Below are 18,077 nucleotides of genomic sequence, written 5' to 3' on the forward strand. Positions count from 1 at the left end.
AAGTTTTCTTCCTTTTTTTCACTAACAACCACAGAGGTCAGCTTTTCAAAAGTTGGTACTGCTAATCTATTGTTGTGTGCTTCCTAATGAAGCTTGCTTATTTCAATTAACAGATATCAAAAATGTAAGCAATAGAATGAAATTACTAATTTTCATAAATGCAGAAAGAGATGTGTGAAAAAGCACAAATAGTACATGACCTTATTCAAAATATTAGCTCAAAGTATAACCATTTCAGTATAATTTAAAATTGACATTAATCATCACACTAAACCTTCAGTTGCTAAAAATGAAATCAATGCTATTTCTTCCTTCTCAAATTCCTCTTTCACTCACTTTAGCCCATAGATGTATAGCTAACATTAAAATTATTCTAAGCACTTACACTAATGTTCTTCTTATCATCAGGGTGAGAAAAGCTTAGCAGTTCACACTGGGAATGAGAAGGTCCTCAAAACTGATTTACATGCTACAAACTCCACAGCTGCTGCAAAGAGCCTAAAAATATGGAATATGACTCCTTAGGAAACACAACTTAATAAATCAGCAACACCAACTTTTGAAAAGCTAACTCTTGTGGTTGTTTGTGAGAAATGGAAGAAAAGTTTAATTCCTTTTTTTTTTTTTTTTTTTTTTTTTTGCGGTATGCGGGCCTCTCACTGTTGTGGCCTCTCCCGTTGCGGAGCACAGGCTCCGGATGCGCAGGCCCAGCGGCCATGGCTCACGGGCCCAGCCGCTCCGCGGCATATGGGATCCTCCCAGACCGGGGCACGAACCCGTATCCCCTGCATCGGCAGGCGGACTCTCAACCACTGCGCCACCAGGGAGGCCCTAATTCCTTTTATAGTCCAGTTTTTACCACAAGGAAGGAACATTTTGTGAATTTATAAGGCAGAGAAATCAAATAAAGGGTAGTCTGGGCAAAAGAAATGAAGTGGAAAACCTATCACTAAAACATCTAGAAAAACTAGGTAAACTGAACAACAACAAAAAGATATTTTAAATGTATAGAAATAAAGCAAAACAAACACTAAGTACCCACCCAAGTCCAGAAATGGAAAGGAAACTGAAAACCAGAGATGGTTCTGAAGGCATGATCTAGCCAACAAAAGAAGGGTGAGAGTCAGTTAGATTTTTTTTCTCTCCTTAACCTAGGGGTCTGGGGCTAAAAACATCCACACGGGACTGGATACAAAGTCCTGTACCCTCATAATGCAGAGAGTAGAGCCAGAGGCCTGCATAAAACACGGCTAGAAAGAGCTATGCACTTCCTTAAAAAAAGAAAGAGACACTGAAAGAGAGACAGAGACATAGAGAAAAGAGAGGGAAGGGAGAAAAATCTATTACCAGCACAAGAAGCCTGTCTGCTCTGCCTAAGCTTTGGGTAGGGGAAAAAAATCACCCAGGGCTGTCACCTTACAAGGGTTGGAGGCCCACATTTGTACAACCCATACAATCTGGGGCTGAGAAATTAACAAAAATATAGGTCCAGAACTGGGCACTTGGCAAAAGCAAATGCAAAACCATCACTAGGATACTCCCACAGTCCCAGGCTACAAGAGATTCCCAAAGAAAATAACTGCACTAAAGATAAATTTGCAATCAAAGCTTACAAAACAGAGAGAAAAAATTCACTGTGAATGACAGTTGGCACACACAAACAAATGAGATTATTTAACAATCTTAAAGAGAATATATAATAAGTATGTTTTAAATAATTAGACAGAATTAGAAGAAGAAATTTTAAACTATTAAAAACAACAAGAAACCATTTTTAAAAAACAGCAGATTTGTAAAAGAATCAAATAGAACTTTCAAAGTCATTGAGTCTTCTGCTTCTGGTATATGTCAAATTAGATATTTTTCAGGACCCTCCAACTACAAAACAATTAGATCCAGTGCATTGTATAATAATTCTGTGGAAAAAGCAGCTAATGCTTTACATAAAAGAGTACTATGAGCCACAGAACATGGTATACTTCAGCAGAATAAAAAAGTTATCTTATGATCTGTAACTCATATTATTCCCTTAAAGAAAAGCAAAGGACAGAAATATCAAAAGCTAATGTTAATCCTAAAAGAGAAACATCCACAGACAGGTAAAACGGCCAAGCACAACAAATTTTCATGATACTGATTCATCTAGTACATACGAAGTATAAAATCAATCTTCAGAAAGCACTGCCACTCCAGTTCCTTGCATATTTTGTCACCTAATGCTACGACAGCAGTGTCGCAGGATAACCCCATCTAAATTAAATCATCATAATGGTCTTTTAGGTAAGTGACCCTCTAATAAGATCAGCTCCTATTTCTGGCACCAGCTAAATGAAACAGCACATGTAGTTGTCTGAAACATGAATTTCATAGATCCCATTTCTGAGCAGTCTTCCCCTGAAAGCTAAAGAAACTGGCTTATTCTGGAGACATTTAACTTCTACTCTGCAAACAGTGAACTAGATTCAGGAAATACCCAAAAGTTGTCTATTTTTACACGTGCCAATGCTGCAAAATAAAACCTTTGGTGACTAGAAGATTTTTAAGAGTTTTCAGAGGTGGCATATTTGCTGTGTTTTATTAAAGCAATTCATGTTTGGATAGACTAAAAAACATTTTACCCTTTTGATCATTTTCTACCTTCAGTGTAAGGTTATTTCAAACAGTAAGACTGGTCTAGTAGTCACCTAAACAAAGAAGGGGTTTGGTTTGGTTTTTTATCATTTTAACGCATCCTATTACCTAGGTGTTTGCTACCTCACTGCTTCAACCAGTGTACTATTTACTCAGAGTATGAGATGCTAACACACTCAAGGGATTTCATGAAGACATTGTTCTATTGTATAACCATTACCCTACACTATCAGTCGTATTATAACATTAGATAAAATTTTAATTTTCTTTGCACCACAATTCTGATGAGAGGTTGGAAGAATACTGTTGCCCAGCATCACGATCAAAGAAATGCCATTTTTTATTAAAAAGACTGCAGGATTTTGAAGCTAGCCAGTTCCGCCTAAAAACCACAGCACAAATTCTCAAACTATGATGTATGTTCTCATTCACATCTGTTGGAAAACAACATAAGAATGAACTAAGCTGATGGACATCCACTGCTCACACAACACAGACAAATCAAAGATGCAGGTGCCATTAAGCAAAGGACTGCGCTAGTCTTTGATCCACTGAATCACTAGGTGATTTACGTTATACTTCCTACTTGGTCTTAATTAGGGACCCATTTGACTCTACTTGCATGAGAAAGGCAAATCGCCTGCATGAAATTAAGATCCAGAGTTACCTGCTACCATCAGCTACAGTTCTATACCCATTTCTCCATCTCTAGCATTATCACAATGAATGATCACACGATGATTTCTAAGCATCAATAAAAGCTTAAATTATACTTATCATACAATTTTAAAGCACAGCAGTGGATATTATAAAAAGGATTTCATCAAAATGCGGCTAACGGGCTTCCCTGGTGGTGCAGTAGTTGAGAGTCCGCCTGCCGATGCAGGGGAGACGGGTTCGTGCCCCGGTCTGGGAAGATCCCACATGCCGCAGAGCAGCTGGGCCCATGAGCCATGGCCGCTGGGCCTGCGCGTCCGGGGCCTGCGCGTCCGGAGCCTGTGCTCCACAACGGGAGAGGCCACAACAGTGAGAGGCCTGCATACCACAAAAAAAAAAAAAAATGTGGCTAACATAGCGGTACCAGGAAGCAGCCAGGCACAATAAAATGGACAGACTCTGAAGCCAGCCGGACTTCATAGTTTTGGGTCCTCTGTTACTTGGCACAGCACCTTGATAACTTCTTTAGTATTAGTTTGCTTACCTATAAAATGGGGTGTCACCTACATTTCAGGGATACTGTGAAGATCCAACAGCATAGCACATGCTGTAAATGCTCAACAAATGGGAGATTTCACAGTTCATATACTTAAAATACAGTTCACTTTCTAAAATTACTCATTTCCTTTTGCTTCCACACTGCTGGTTTGGTGTTTTGTTTTGTTTTGTTTTTTGATAACTTAGGAGCTTGTGATAAGGATCAGAGCGTTAAGATCATTAGAATTCTGACTACTCATCAATTATTCTGATTGACTAATTTCATTACAAGGAATAATATGTTAAAAAGCCAAACCCAAAATTTATACCTATCAATAGTATTTAAAAAAAAAAAAAAAAAAAAAGCCCAGTCATGGGTGACATTTTTTCCTAAAACTTAGACTTTCAAGTTTATCATAGTACTCACATTTAACTGTACCCACCAATAACACATTACAAAATAAAAATTTCTAAGAAATCAATGTATAAAATTTCAACAGAAGCCCACAGGTTAAACTCATTTCTGTCAACTTTTTACTTTTCTGTAGACAAATTTTATATTACTTACAATATTCCTATGTAAATTTACACACTAACCTGGTAGAAATTCGACTAAAGACTGCATTGAAGTTGTTGCAGCTGAGAGAAAATAAAACCCCAGAGGCAGAATTCCGAAGTTCAGCTGCATGTTGGTTTCCCTCACGACAAGTGTGAAGAAAATGGCAGATTTCTGGCAGCAACTGTTTGACCAGCATTGTTTCATCTAACCTCATCGTGTCCTTTGGTTGCTAAAATAGAAATAATCACATAATTCTAAAACTTTCTTAAACTTACCTGTAAATATTTTCTATTATGGAAAATTTCAAATATACATAAGAGAAGAAACAGAATAACGAACACCCATATACTCATCACCTAGATTCAACAATTGTTAATATTTCACCATGTTTGCTTTATCTATCTACAATTAGTTTAATAAAGAGGGTGGTTCCATCTTTCACTTCTTAATCACAAGAAAAGTCCAGGTACCCCCATCCATCCTCCTCAGCACCCCAATTTCTGCTTGTTCCCCTGTTCATCAAATCCCCACATAAGCCCTTCCCTTCCTGGGAATCCCTAGCTTATTGTGAGTCCTAAATAAACTTTATTCATATTCACTGGGGAGTGCACTGTATCATCTGTCTCAACATCCAAATTAATTCCTGGGTGAGCAATCACATCTACCTTTGTGCAGACTGACCAAAACAGATAGATATTACTTATTACAAATAATTTTGTTTTGGTTTAACCATTTCAAAGTAAATTACAAACGTCATTACTTCACTACTAACTTACTTCGGCATCTCTAAAGTATAAGAAAATTCTCCAATATAACTTCAATGCAATCATCACACCAAGGAGAAATAAAAAATTCCCTTAGATCAGCTAATACCCAAACCGTATCCAAATTTCCCCAACTGCCCCGTAAATGTCTTTCATAGCTGTTCTTGTTTTATTCAACCAGGATCCAAAAAAGGTTCACAGATAGCAGCATGATTGTAACATTCCTTTAGTCTCTTTATCCTAAAACTATTTCCCCCTCACACACCATATAGATCATTTTTATTTTCCATAACATTGACTTTTTTTAAGAAACTAGACCAGTTGCCTTACAAAATGTTGTATATTATTGATCTGATTATGTCTTAGTGGTGAAACTTGTTCTTCTAGTTGTTATATTTTCTGTTAAGCTGGAATCTAAATATAACAGTCTGATTAGATTCAAGTTAAACACTAGGTAGAATTCACTACAGTTTGTATTACATCACATCAGAAGTACATAATGCCAGGTGGTCTCTCTGTTAATGACACCAACTTTGATAACTTTGGTGTTAACACTGAGGTTTCTACTTTGTAAAATAAATCTCTACAATTAACAAAAACAGCCAATGGATAAGCTACCCTTAGTTGAAAATAGACTGTCCCACATCAGTATTTTACCTAACGGCTTTAGTATCCTTATATGAATGACAATTTTGATAATACCAAGCATGATGACAAAGAACAAATTTTTGTAAGTGTGCTATGATCAAATCTGTAATTGCATTCCAAAAGCTTTCAGATGCAAATACATTGAAATATTTGGACAGTAAATAAACAGATATCACAAAAACCTGCAAAATTTGAGTTACAATGCTCTTTCTTATTTATAGGCTAACCAGACAATACAGGTGTTGAAACCAACTCCAATTAATATACAAATAAAAATTACAGAAGTGTTCAATCTTTTGAATAATGGTCATATACACAGGATCAAAAATACTTAAGATTCCTCAAATTCTACAAAATTTTACTCATAAAATTTTGGTTTTTAATCATGATATTGATAAGTATTTGTTCACTTTCATTTAGCTAGTTCAACTACTAATATGATAAATATGTACTATAGGGCTCAGTTCTTAAACTGTCTCAACTTACTTTGATCTAAAAAGGAAAACCAATAACCAACAAGGACCTACTGTAAAAAAATTTTTTTTGGGCTTCCCTGGTGGCACAGTGGTTGAGAGTCCGCCTGCCGATGCAGGGGACACGGGTTCGTGCCCCGGTCTGGGAAGATCCCACATGCCGCAGAGCGGCTAGGCCCGTGAGCCATGGCTGCTGAGCCTGCGCATCCGGAGCCTGTGCTCTGCAAGGGGAGAGGCCACAACAGTGAGAGGCCCGCCTACCGCAAAAAAAAAAAAAAAAAAAAAAAAAAAAAAAAAAAAAAATTAATAAAAAATAAAATAAATAAATAAGTAAAAAGGAAAATCAGGACACAACCATAAAGTCATTGAAGGCAATCCAGAAAAACACAGCTGTTCAATAATATGAATAGTATTATTTTTAATTATAAATTTAATTTAAAACTTTATACATTTTCAATTGAGCAGAGCAAGCTAATATATATTTTATGTATTATAAAAGCTGTACCATGCCCACTTAGTAGGGCTTCAATTAAGCTATCTCCAAAGAGTATCAAATTAAACAGGGGTCAATGATATCAGTGATCATTATCTAAAATACCTTTACCACTACCTCTCAATTATAAATGTTAATGGAGAAAAGATGTAGAACTGAAGAGGCAATAAACCAGCCTACCCCCATTCAAACATGGGTGTCACTGATATATTGGCATCTACAATCAAAGTAATAAGACCACTACAAAGAATTGATTCAAGAGAAGTTGAAACATTGTCCACCTTCAAAATTCCATCATCCTATTTAACAGCTTTTTTGCTCTTTCACTCTATTTTACAAATGAACAGCCCATCACAAATTAATACATAGCACAAAGCTAAAGCAGAACTAGCTCGTCCTCAATTTAAGAAGAAAATTTATAAGCACTGTCGCACAATTTTGGAATGTGGACAAGGGTCAATAAAAGAATTTAAAACATTATGCTTAGGTTTTGTGGCCTATAGTCTTAAATAGTACACTTCTCTTCCCTAAGGATACATCATTGTGTGAATGTAATTATTTTTTCCAATTCCCTACCCTACCCCTTTTCCAACTCCCGACGCTACCCCTTCTTTAAACACTTTGACTGTTCTCTCTGTTCTCAACTGATCAGTCCTCATATGTCAAAGTCGCTTCCCATCTAGTTTTACTATAAAGAACAATTACAACATACGTGGAAGAGAGAAGCAATTCTGAATAAAGGGGCTTCCCTGGTGGTGCAGTGGTTGAGAGTCCGCCTGCCGATGCAGGGGACACGGGTTAGTGCCCTGGTCCGGGAGGGTCCCGCATGCCGCGGAGCGGCTGGGCCCATCGGCCATGGCCGCTGGGCCTGCACGTCCGGAGCCTGTGCTCCACGACGGGAGAGGCCGCAGCAGTGAGAGGCCCGTGTACCGCAAAAAAAAGAAAAAAAAAAGAAAGAAAAAGATGGGTCAAAGGAAGAGAGATTATAATCTCAGAAGAAATAAGTTACCCCAATACATATTGAATAGACATCTTTAAAATGGAGGTATTAAATTTATATATTTATGTAAACTCCTACCATTTTCCAGGAAAAATTAAAGCTACTGAAGTATAGAAGCATTATGCTTTATACAACAGAAACATTCTTGGGGACTTCCCTGGTGGTCCAGTGGTTAAGAATCCACCTTCCAAGGCAGGAGACGCAGGTTCAATCCCTGGTCGGGGAACTAAGATCCCACATGCTGAGGGGCAACTAAGCCCGTGCACCGCGAAGTATTGAGCCTGCACGCCGCAACTACTGAGACCGCGCACACTGGAGCCCACGCACCACAACTAGAGAGAAGCCTGTGTGCAACAACTAGAGAAGGCCGCACGCCGCAATGAAGAGCCCGCGCACCGCAACGAAAGATCCTGCATACCGCAACGAAGATCCCGCATGCTGCAACTAAGACCCGACGCAGCCAAATAAATAAATAACCAGAAATATTCTTGAAAAATTTCTAAGTAAGGCATGGTTGAAAACTCTGAGATAACTATTTAGAGGAAACATGAGAAACAGTTGTTTTGTACTCAACTACTCCTCCACATATCTATTTTATATGTTCATATTTACATAACAAGTGTTCTTAAGGTAGAATCTATCACAGTAACAGTAATAGTTTTAATTTTTTTTTTTTTTTTTTTTTTTTGCGGTATGTGGGCCTCTCACTGCCGTGGCCTCTCCCGTTGTGGAGCACAGGCTCCGGACGCACAGGCCCAGCGGCCATGGCTCACGGGCCCAGCCGCTCCGCGGCATGTGGGATCCTCCCGGACCGGGGCACGAACCCGCGTCCCCTGCATCGGCAGGCGGACTCTCAACCACCGCGCCACCAGGGAAGCCCCTAGTTTTAATTTTTTAAGTTCTCTTTACATAGATTTGAAAAGTAAAATATAAAATCAGATTCACACAGGCGGAAACAAGATTCTCTTGGTCTTTAACATCACATTCTTTGACAGCTAAGCAATGCCACAGGCCTAACCAACTGGAGAAATCAGTTAAATGAAATAGTGACTTTTCCACAAAATTTTTTCTAGAAAACCTGAGAGAGAGAGAAATGTGACTCAAGCTTAACACTTTATAAGTAATCTTAATATCTATTTGATTTACAAAAGATGAGAATATAATTTTTTCTTGAAAACTTCTCTATGCTACCCAGTCAGCTCTGTTAACAAAATTCATTTTCATGTCTTAGACAAAAAGTCCATGACTCTTCTCCTTGTCCACAACTATGCTTCAGTACATCAGATCATTCTCAAAACTGAATGCACAAAACCTGCCTATTCAAGAATAGATTTACTCACCCCAGCAAGACATTTTTCCAGTGTATCCAATATAATCAACTGAGAGAGATATAAATTTTTTTCAGCAGCTTCTCCAAATATTCTCTAAAAGAAAAGATATTCAGAACACTAAAAGTTGGTTATTACTCTCCACTACAAATGAGCACACATCTGAAAAGTGAGGGACTAAGGATCAAGAAAATCAATAGATAAATCATTATATCTCCCAGATTATACTATATTTAAATCTATTATTTCTGATTTTATCCTAATGCTCACACAAAATAAATTCTCAGGCAAACAGTCTGCCATCAGCCTGCCACAGTAAAAGATACTCTGGGTTATACTTTAAAAATATGTAGTAAGGGCTTCCCTGGTGGCGCAGTGGTTGAGAGTCCGCCTGCTGATGCAGGGGACACGGGTTCATGCCCCGGTCCGGGAGGATCCCACATGCCGCGGAGCAGCTGGGCCCGTGAGCCGTGGCTGCTGAGCCTGTGCGTCCGGAGCCTGTGCTCCACAACGGGAGAGGCCACAACAGTGAGAGGCCCGCGTACCGCAAAAAAAAAAAAAAAAAAAAAAAAGTACTAAATGTACTTTGAAACAAACAGCATTAAAGAGATGGTAACATTAGGAAAATCCCATGTTCTGTTATTTTTTAAGTAAAATTTAGATTTGAACAATATAGAAAAAAATATGTAGGATTTAGATACACATATAGATCTTTACCAGAATCTTGAACTGAACATTTAACCACACTTTGATGCCACAAAATAATCAAAGCCTAACTCTTACAGCAACAAAATGCTGTAACACCAATTAAAGTGAGTTTTAAGCATTCACTATCTTTAAATCAAATACTACACTATTAACAGCAGACTATGGTTTCCACAATTCAATTTACTCAATAAGCACTAAATGAATGCCAATATCTCAATACTGTTTTTGTTTTTAAAGGAAGAGTCCAAATACTAAAACATTTTCAATCTGAGAACATGGCCACTTATCTATAAAAGCAAAATCCTATCTGTATGACCCACACACTATGCAACAGAAGAGTTCCATAAAATCTTAAATGTATTTCTGTAAGTCACTTTACATATTTATAAAAGGTCCTTTTTTCAGAAAATCTTAATTTTTTTCCATAAAGAGAAAATATGATTGCCCACTTCTCCAGTTTACCAATTTTGTAAGCCCGGGGTATCTTCCAATCAACTTTTTAAAAAGAAAACACACCAAAGATGATGTGACTATGAAAATGGTACTGATTTTCACAATCTAAAACCAGAAATCAGTTTCACTGCTCAATGCAAACAGTATAAATTGTGGTTATAAGTGCTCAAAACAAGCAGAGCAGTTTGGAGTTAATCAAGGAATATCCAGATGGGTTGTTCTCAACTGAGTATGAAAGAAATTTTAGATAGAAATTGACACAGAGGAAAGAATCACCGGACAGCAAGAGGAGAAATAATATGTTCAAAGGTACAGACAGAAAATAGTTGGAGTACCTTGAAGTCTAGGGAATGTAAACAGATTTTATAAAACAGGAAAAAAAGAAGCAATTATGAGCTTTTGAAAGTGGAAATGATGAAATAGGTATTTGAGGAAAACTGTTTCAACACAGGTTCTCTACCATGGAATCTGTCACAGGTTACAGGACGAAGGAAATAAAACAACATCTTCACAAAAGCAAAATCTCACATTTTAGGACTACAAAGTCATATTTTATTTACCATCTACTTAGGACTGGGACAGTCTGATATGTAAATATTCAAATGAGAAGCTAAGGAAAAGATTTTAATAGATTACTATCGTCAATTTAAATATGACAAAATCTGTATGAAATCCTAATTCCAGAAAAATGGAACAGTAGATAGGGTCACAAATAAGACAAGTATCTAAGAAAAAGAATTAAAATCTACAAAGAAAGTTAAAAGGTTACCTGTCTCATCCATAAATTAAGATGAATGTTTATATCCAGAGTCCACAGAAAATGACTTTACATACTTCAAAATATGCTGTTCCAAAGTTTAAAATCAAAAACAAACCGAATTCTCCCATAAAACAGTAATGCAAACACTCACCATATTGTTAACATTCTTTAAGATAGTGGTGAGGCCGCTTATAACCAAAGAAAACTTGTATTTGGAAATATTGATAAGACATTCCTTGTTGTGTTCGGTACTGACTTTGGTATGTGTGTTCTGCTGTCCTGTTTTTATTGGAAGCTGAGGAAAAAAAAAAAAAAAAGTTAGCTTACATTTTAAAATGACTACCGAGAACTCTATTTCTCTTTGAAAATCATGAGATATTAGGAAAATTTTATCAACCACAATTACCTATATTTGTATCTCAAGCTCCAATTTTCAATATATAAAGGAATTTATAGCAAATCTAAAATTCTTCAGAAATTTCAATTTTTGCAGCTTTCTAGAAGTCATGAATCTCTATCTACAAAATTAAATCTTTAGCCAGCACTATGTAAGACAGAATGATGACTCACAGAAATAGAGCTACTTCCTTGTAGCTAAAAATTATTTCAGAGAAAAATGTCTGCAATAAAATGCAATCTTTTCTTTTATATATTGAACTCAAGCATTAAAAGAACAATAGACCAAGAAAATCTATGCCTTAGACCTCTAGTCAGTAATGGCAAATAACGGCAGACTGCAGAAAAGAAAACAAACTGTATAGCCTGGAATATACATAGTAAGACTGCTTCAGGTAAGATAATCACCCTCAGGTACACAGCTGAGGGAGTAACAGAACAACAAAGAGATAAATCTCATGCAAAAAAATATCTTTTAAGGGAGATATTACATTTATATTTAGCTGAGAATGAACTAAGTCGCACTACCAGGAAGTTCATCTCTACCCTGTTTAAGAGCAGCATTCTGTACTGAAAGCATCACGAATACATTTACTGTTTAAATAATAGATCCTGCTAACACTAACAGAGAACACTGATGAGGTTCCTCCGTGAAGAAACAAACCTGAGTCCAGCTTCCTCATTTTTAAAATGGTGCAACAAAAGGTGGAAAGAGACCAAGCAGCATGCCCAAGTTTGCTTAGTCAGTTAATAATGTAATTTGATGGTAAAGAAATACTAAAGAAAAGAGGGGAAGCACGTTTAGGGTTTAGAAGATAAGGCAGAACAGAAGCTACAGAATTACATAATATTACAAGATTATGGAGAGAAAAAAATCTGAAAGACCAAAAAAGAGGATTGTAGAAGATGGCAGTGGCTGCACCAAGAGGAAACTATAATGTAAACTGTGGACTTTGGGTGATTATGACATGTCAATGTGGGTTCATCAATTGCAACCAGTGTACCACTCTAGTGGGGGATGCTGATAATAAAGGAGTCTGTGCATGTGTGGAGGCACAGGGCATATGGGAAAACTCTTTACCTTCCACTCAATTTTTCTGTGACCCTAAAACTGCTCTAAAAACTAAACTGTTAAAAAATGCAAATAGGTCTTCCCTGGTGGCGCAGTGGTTGAGAGTCCGCTTGCCGATGCAGGGGACACGGGTTCGTGCCCCGGTCTGGGAAGATCTCACATGCCTCGGAGCGGCTGGGCCCGTGAGCCAGGGCCGCTGAGCCTGCGCGTTGTGCTCCGCAACGGGAGAGGCCACAACAGTGAGAGGCCCACGTACCGCAAAAAAAAAAAAAAAAAAAAAAGAAAGAAAGAAAATTAAGAATTGTTAATATCCTTAAAAAGAGAGAGAGAATGGCAGTGGCTGCAATGTAGCTTGTGAATCTCCCCAAATCCCTCTGTGAGGGTTCATTTTACATGTCAACTTGATTGGATCATAGAGCACACAGATATTTGGCTAAACACTATTTCTGGGTGTGTCTCTGAGGGTGTTTCCAGATGAAATTAGCATTTGAATAGGTGGACTCTGTAAAGCAGTTTGCACCCCCTCCAATGTGGGTGGGCATCAGCCAATCCACTGAGGGCCTGAATAGAATAAAAAAGGCAGGAGGAGGAAGAATTGGTCCCTTTTGCTTAACTACTTAAACTGAGACATTGATCTCCTGCCCTTAGTGTTCCTGGTTCTCAGGCCCTCAGACCCTTCTATCTCCCCTGTATTGGTTCTGTTTCTTTAGAGAACCCTGACTAATACACCCCCTCATAAAACAGCAAAGAAGCTAGAATCGCAAAACCCATGGACCATATCTACATCAAAATTAGGGGACAAGGCACCCCACAATAACCAAAATACAAGCAGCAAATAAGAACAAACCACTTACAGCTGCAAAACTGGTGTGGTATAAGCATCTGTGCAAGAGAGAGCAGAGGGAAGCAGAATGTTTGATGGACCTGACAAGGAAAATCCCCAAACTGCATTACATCCTCAATGAAAAGTACAGCAGGACAAGTTTAGAAGCTTAGCTAAAATACAGGGGTTTTTGTACACATAGCAATTGGCACGGGTGTGCAAAAGGTCTATAATAAAGTCTGAAAAGAAGAAAGCACACTTTAAACCATCACTGTCTAATAGAACTTTCTGTGGTTAGGATATTATACTGTATCAACAATGCTCATTACAGTAGCCACTAGCCATATATGGCTATTAAGCACTTGTTATGTGGGTAATGCAAATGATGAATCAAATGTTTAATTTTATTTTAATTTATTTTACTTAAATTTAAGTAGCCATTGTACCCACTGGACAGCACAGTTCTAAACTAACGAGCTAAAGAAACACTTCCTTCAAGGATGAAGCCCATGCTGAGAAGAAATTGCCGAGATTCACTCCAGACTGAAATAAGAACAACAGGGCAAAAGAAAAAGATGCAGATAAAGGTGGAAGAGAGGAAGGAAGCCAAGAGAGCTCACAAAGAATGAGATGACATATTCGTTTAATTTCATGAAAGCAACAGAAGAGCTCCAGAGCCATGAAGATAGAAATTATCCTGGCCCACATTTCTCTCCTACCAATTGAGGAAAACTAATTTCACATAAAAATGAGCAACAGAAAACACTGTAGTCAAATCATATGTGAAGTTATTTTGAGAAAAAAGAATAAGAGATAGAATAACATTGCAACAGAAAATGAAAACACGCCAAAAAGATATGCTCACCAACAGATGAAACTGTAAATTATTAATTCAAAATGAGCCAAGAGAAATTTTTTAAATGACTGAAGATATGAAATAACAAATTAGAATTACAAATAGAAATAAGTTGACAAAACTCAGGAAAGAATTAGAAAAAAAAGAAAAATCATTTCAGAAGTGAAGACTAACCAGAAGATATTAAAGAGTGAATAAAACAAAATATAGGGCTTCCCTGGTGGCACAGTGGTTAAGAATCCGCCTGCCAATGCAGGGGACACGGGTTCAAGCCCTGGTCCGGGAAGATCCCACATGCCGCGGAGCAACTAAGCCCGTGCGCCACAACTACTGAGCCTGTGCTCTAGAGCCCGCAAGCCACAACTACTGAGCCCACGTGCCACAACTACTGAAGCCTGCACGCCTAGAACCCATGCTCTGCAAAAAGAGAAGCCACCACAATGAGAAGCCCGTGCACCGCAGCAAAGAATAGCCCCCGCCTGCCTGCAACTAGAGAAAGCCCACGCACAGAAATGAAGACCCAATGCAGCCAGAAATAAATAAATTAAATAAATTTATTAATATATATATAATGCTTTAAGAGAAGAAGAAGGTAAATAGGAGGAAAATTCTAATATCAAAAAAAAAGAAAAGAAAAATGAGATGGGATTTGCAATAAAGGGACAGAGAAGACATGCAAACAAGATCCAACGTATGTATAACAGGAGTCCTCAAAGAAGGAAATCAAATCAATGGAGTAGAATGAATATGAGAAACTAGACTTCAAGAAAACGTTGCTGAAATTTTTCAAAAACACTTGAAACTATATATTTAAAGGGCATACCGCATACCTGGAAAAACTGACCCAGAATGACCAATACCAGGGCATATTTTAGTACAACAATTGACCTTCTGTGAACAAGAAAAAAAAAAATCCTTTAAACATTCAGGCAGAAAGAGAAAGCCACTTACACAAAAAACAAAAATTAGACTGTCATCAGACTTTGACAATACTATCTGCTAATAGAAAATGAAATAACATTTTAATATTCTCAAGAGAAGATAAAATAAACCAAGGATTTTATATGCAGGCAAACTGACTCGCAAGTACAATGGTGACAATCAAACTGTTCTGAACTGTAAGAACCCAGGAAATATTGCTCCCTTAAGCCTTTCGTGAGGAATCTACTAGAGAATATACTTCAGTCAACCAAAATAACAGGAGACACATCCACATTACGAAGGACCATTAATACACATTTATTAAAAGAACTGAGAATAAATGACGAGAGTAAGAGAAGAAACATACTATGTAATTGCTATGTGTAATGACAGTATAGATACAGTACAATTATCAAAAATGGGGAGAGGGTAGTGAGAGTATACAAAAAGTAGGATGTTTCCTGATTACCTTATGGTACTAAGAGTAAAAGGGTATTATTTTAAACCAAATGCTGGCTGAGGAGATGAGAATAAGTTACTAGCTGTTTCAATATTGCTTACAGAAGAAAATCACTATAAAACAACATCCCCTCCCAAGAAAGGGAGGAAACTGAAGTACTATACAAAGGCATCAATATAAAAGTAACCAACAGAACAAAAATACAAACTGCTGGTTTGTGCTGGGTGAGCAGTGGCACAAGCCCACCACCAGATGCTTAGGTGAAAACCTACAGAGGGGGTAACTAAACACAGCAAGAGTTTCCCATGTGGCTCTCTTCAAGCTTCTCCTTCACAGTCGCACTCCAGTGGCTGGACATAGTTGGCTTCTCAGATTTCCCTAAAAGCTCCAACTTGTCTACCCGTTGCCACTGATTTAGAGGATCTGACTAGTGACTCCTTCTCTGATCCTCCAATTCCCCCTTCTAGATCTTCACCCCACGAGTCCTCTCAAAACTGTATATGGTCTTATTTCCATAATAAGTCCCTTCCCACATTACACAGTCAGCTTCCCTGACTGAACCCTAATACACAAACCTTCTGAAATACCAAAAAATACACTGGGAGAGCAAATAACATAGACCATACAATTAAAAATGACTTAAAATAAAAGATTTGTATAAATATAAATGTAACATAAAAAATATGACAGAAATGAGTCCAAATTCATCAAACTATGGAACAGTCTCCAGGATATATCTTTAAGTTAAAAAAACAGGGTGAAGAAAAGAGTATACAGTATGCTACCATTCATCTAAGAAGTAGGAGGGGAAATAAATACATACACACACACGCACACACACACACACACACACCTCTTCGTGCATACAAAACAGAAGGATGAAACTTAAAAACTTTTAAGTGGTTACCTTTAGGAAGTTAAAGAAAATAAAGGAGAGGTGTTGAGGATAGAATCTATACTCCCTGGTTTTTGTAGATTTTATTTTGAAATTATGTAATTTATGTAAATATAAAATTAAATTAAAATTCTAAAAAATAAAATAGAAATCAAAAATAAACAAATGAACTGAAATTTGTATCCAAATTTTTAATGGCATAGTCACAAAGAGAAGAAATCATATTAGGTTGACTTCCTAATGGAATATACTCTAGGGACAAAAAAATGAAGATAAATCTTGATCCTGTATGTACTGTGGGATCATGGAAATGAGTGATTTGGTGATATTTTAATTCTGTCACTACTGGTGTCATTAAAAACTGCGACTCTCAGTACAGGAGAGGAACAGTAAAGTAAAAACCCTGTAGTCTTGAATTGGAACTGGAAGTATCTATATCAATTCTTAATGTAGTTTTATCTTGTATGAAGAAAATAAAATATATTTTTCTCCCTTTGTTTGCTGAAAATGCCTAGAAACAACGACCAACCCTGCAGTAATGATCTTGAGATTCCATTTCCTGGTAAAAGGAATTGGGACTCCTTCAGAATGGCTGATTCCACATCTGAGGCAAAAAGGTACATAATGAACCTGGAACACTTTGTCATACCAGATAGCAAGAAAGCTGCCAAAGAAAGCTATCAAAGGGTCGAGTCAAAAAGACTCAGGAATAAATTTTGAGGAGGCTCCCGCTGACCAAAAATGGAATAATTTGAACACTGTTAAGGACAACAATTTTAATTTATTGAAACATCAAATATGTTTTAATCCATACTTCTGCTTCCAAGGTAGAGTAATTCACAGCAAAACAACACCTCCCTCCCCCAAACTCACACACACACACAAAAAAGAAAAAATACAAAAATCAACTGTTTAAAGATTTTAGAGAGCTACTGAAGGAATGAGGCCTAGAGAGGCTAAGTTTCCAAAAAAGGGTGAACTATGGAGAAGCAAGGTGATCTTCTGCAGCTGTTTCCTCCTGCCCTGGGGCATTTGCAGAATCTGCCCCCCCCCAAAAAAAAGACTCAGAAATATGTCTTTCCCAAGCAAAGTACCTCTGTTGAGGGAAAAGAGGAACCATCAGAGCTTCTGGTTGTCACTGAGAGCTGGAGTGACACAACTGAAGACATGAGGGAGTCTCAAATGCATAATTGGGTGGAAAATGGTAAAAAAGCTAAGCCAAAAACTTCTGAAAAGCAGAACAGAATTTCAAAATCTCATAGCCTCAGAAAACAAAGATTAGAGTACAGAACCTGCTAAAGAGAGAGGGACCCTAGTAAATACACCCAGTTCTTAATTGTACAACCTGGAGGGTAACATCCTAAATAAACAGGGGCAAATCACAGCAAATGGAATTTCTGTACATTACAAGTAGGAGTGTAAATCAGTAATTACTTTGGAAGACTGACATTATCTGCTAAAATGGAACATATACATACAGTCATCGCTCCAAATCTGCAGGACATTGGTTCCAGGAGCCCAGAGGATACCAAAATTTGTGATACTCAAGTCCCTTATATAAAATGGCATAATATTTGCACATAACCTACGCACATACTTACATATACTTTAAATTATCTCTAGATTACTTATAATACCTAATA

General features: G+C 37.5%; 1 protein-coding gene across 5 annotated transcripts in view; it reads right to left on the minus strand.

Annotated features, from left to right (window-relative positions):
• NF1 (neurofibromin 1) overlaps positions 1 to 18,077 on the minus strand; it is a 260,760-nt gene that overhangs the window by 192,002 nt on the left and 50,681 nt on the right. For all 5 annotated transcript variants that reach the window (XR_014013948.1, XM_081218712.1, XM_081218713.1 and 2 more), the window contains exons 2-4: positions 11,163 to 11,306; positions 9,103 to 9,186; positions 4,423 to 4,613 (exon numbers count right to left, since the gene is read on the minus strand). Coding sequence is in view for 4 of the 5 variants with exons in the window: in XM_081218712.1 (XP_081074838.1) it covers positions 4,423 to 4,613; positions 9,103 to 9,186; positions 11,163 to 11,306 (419 nt within the window). In the remaining variant the exon portion in view is untranslated. The remainder of the gene's footprint in view (positions 1 to 4,422; positions 4,614 to 9,102; positions 9,187 to 11,162; positions 11,307 to 18,077) is intronic.

Source organism: Mesoplodon bidens (assembly GCF_964165515.1).
Source record: "Mesoplodon bidens genome assembly, chromosome: 19".
Taxonomy (NCBI): Eukaryota; Metazoa; Chordata; class Mammalia; order Artiodactyla; family Ziphiidae; genus Mesoplodon; species Mesoplodon bidens.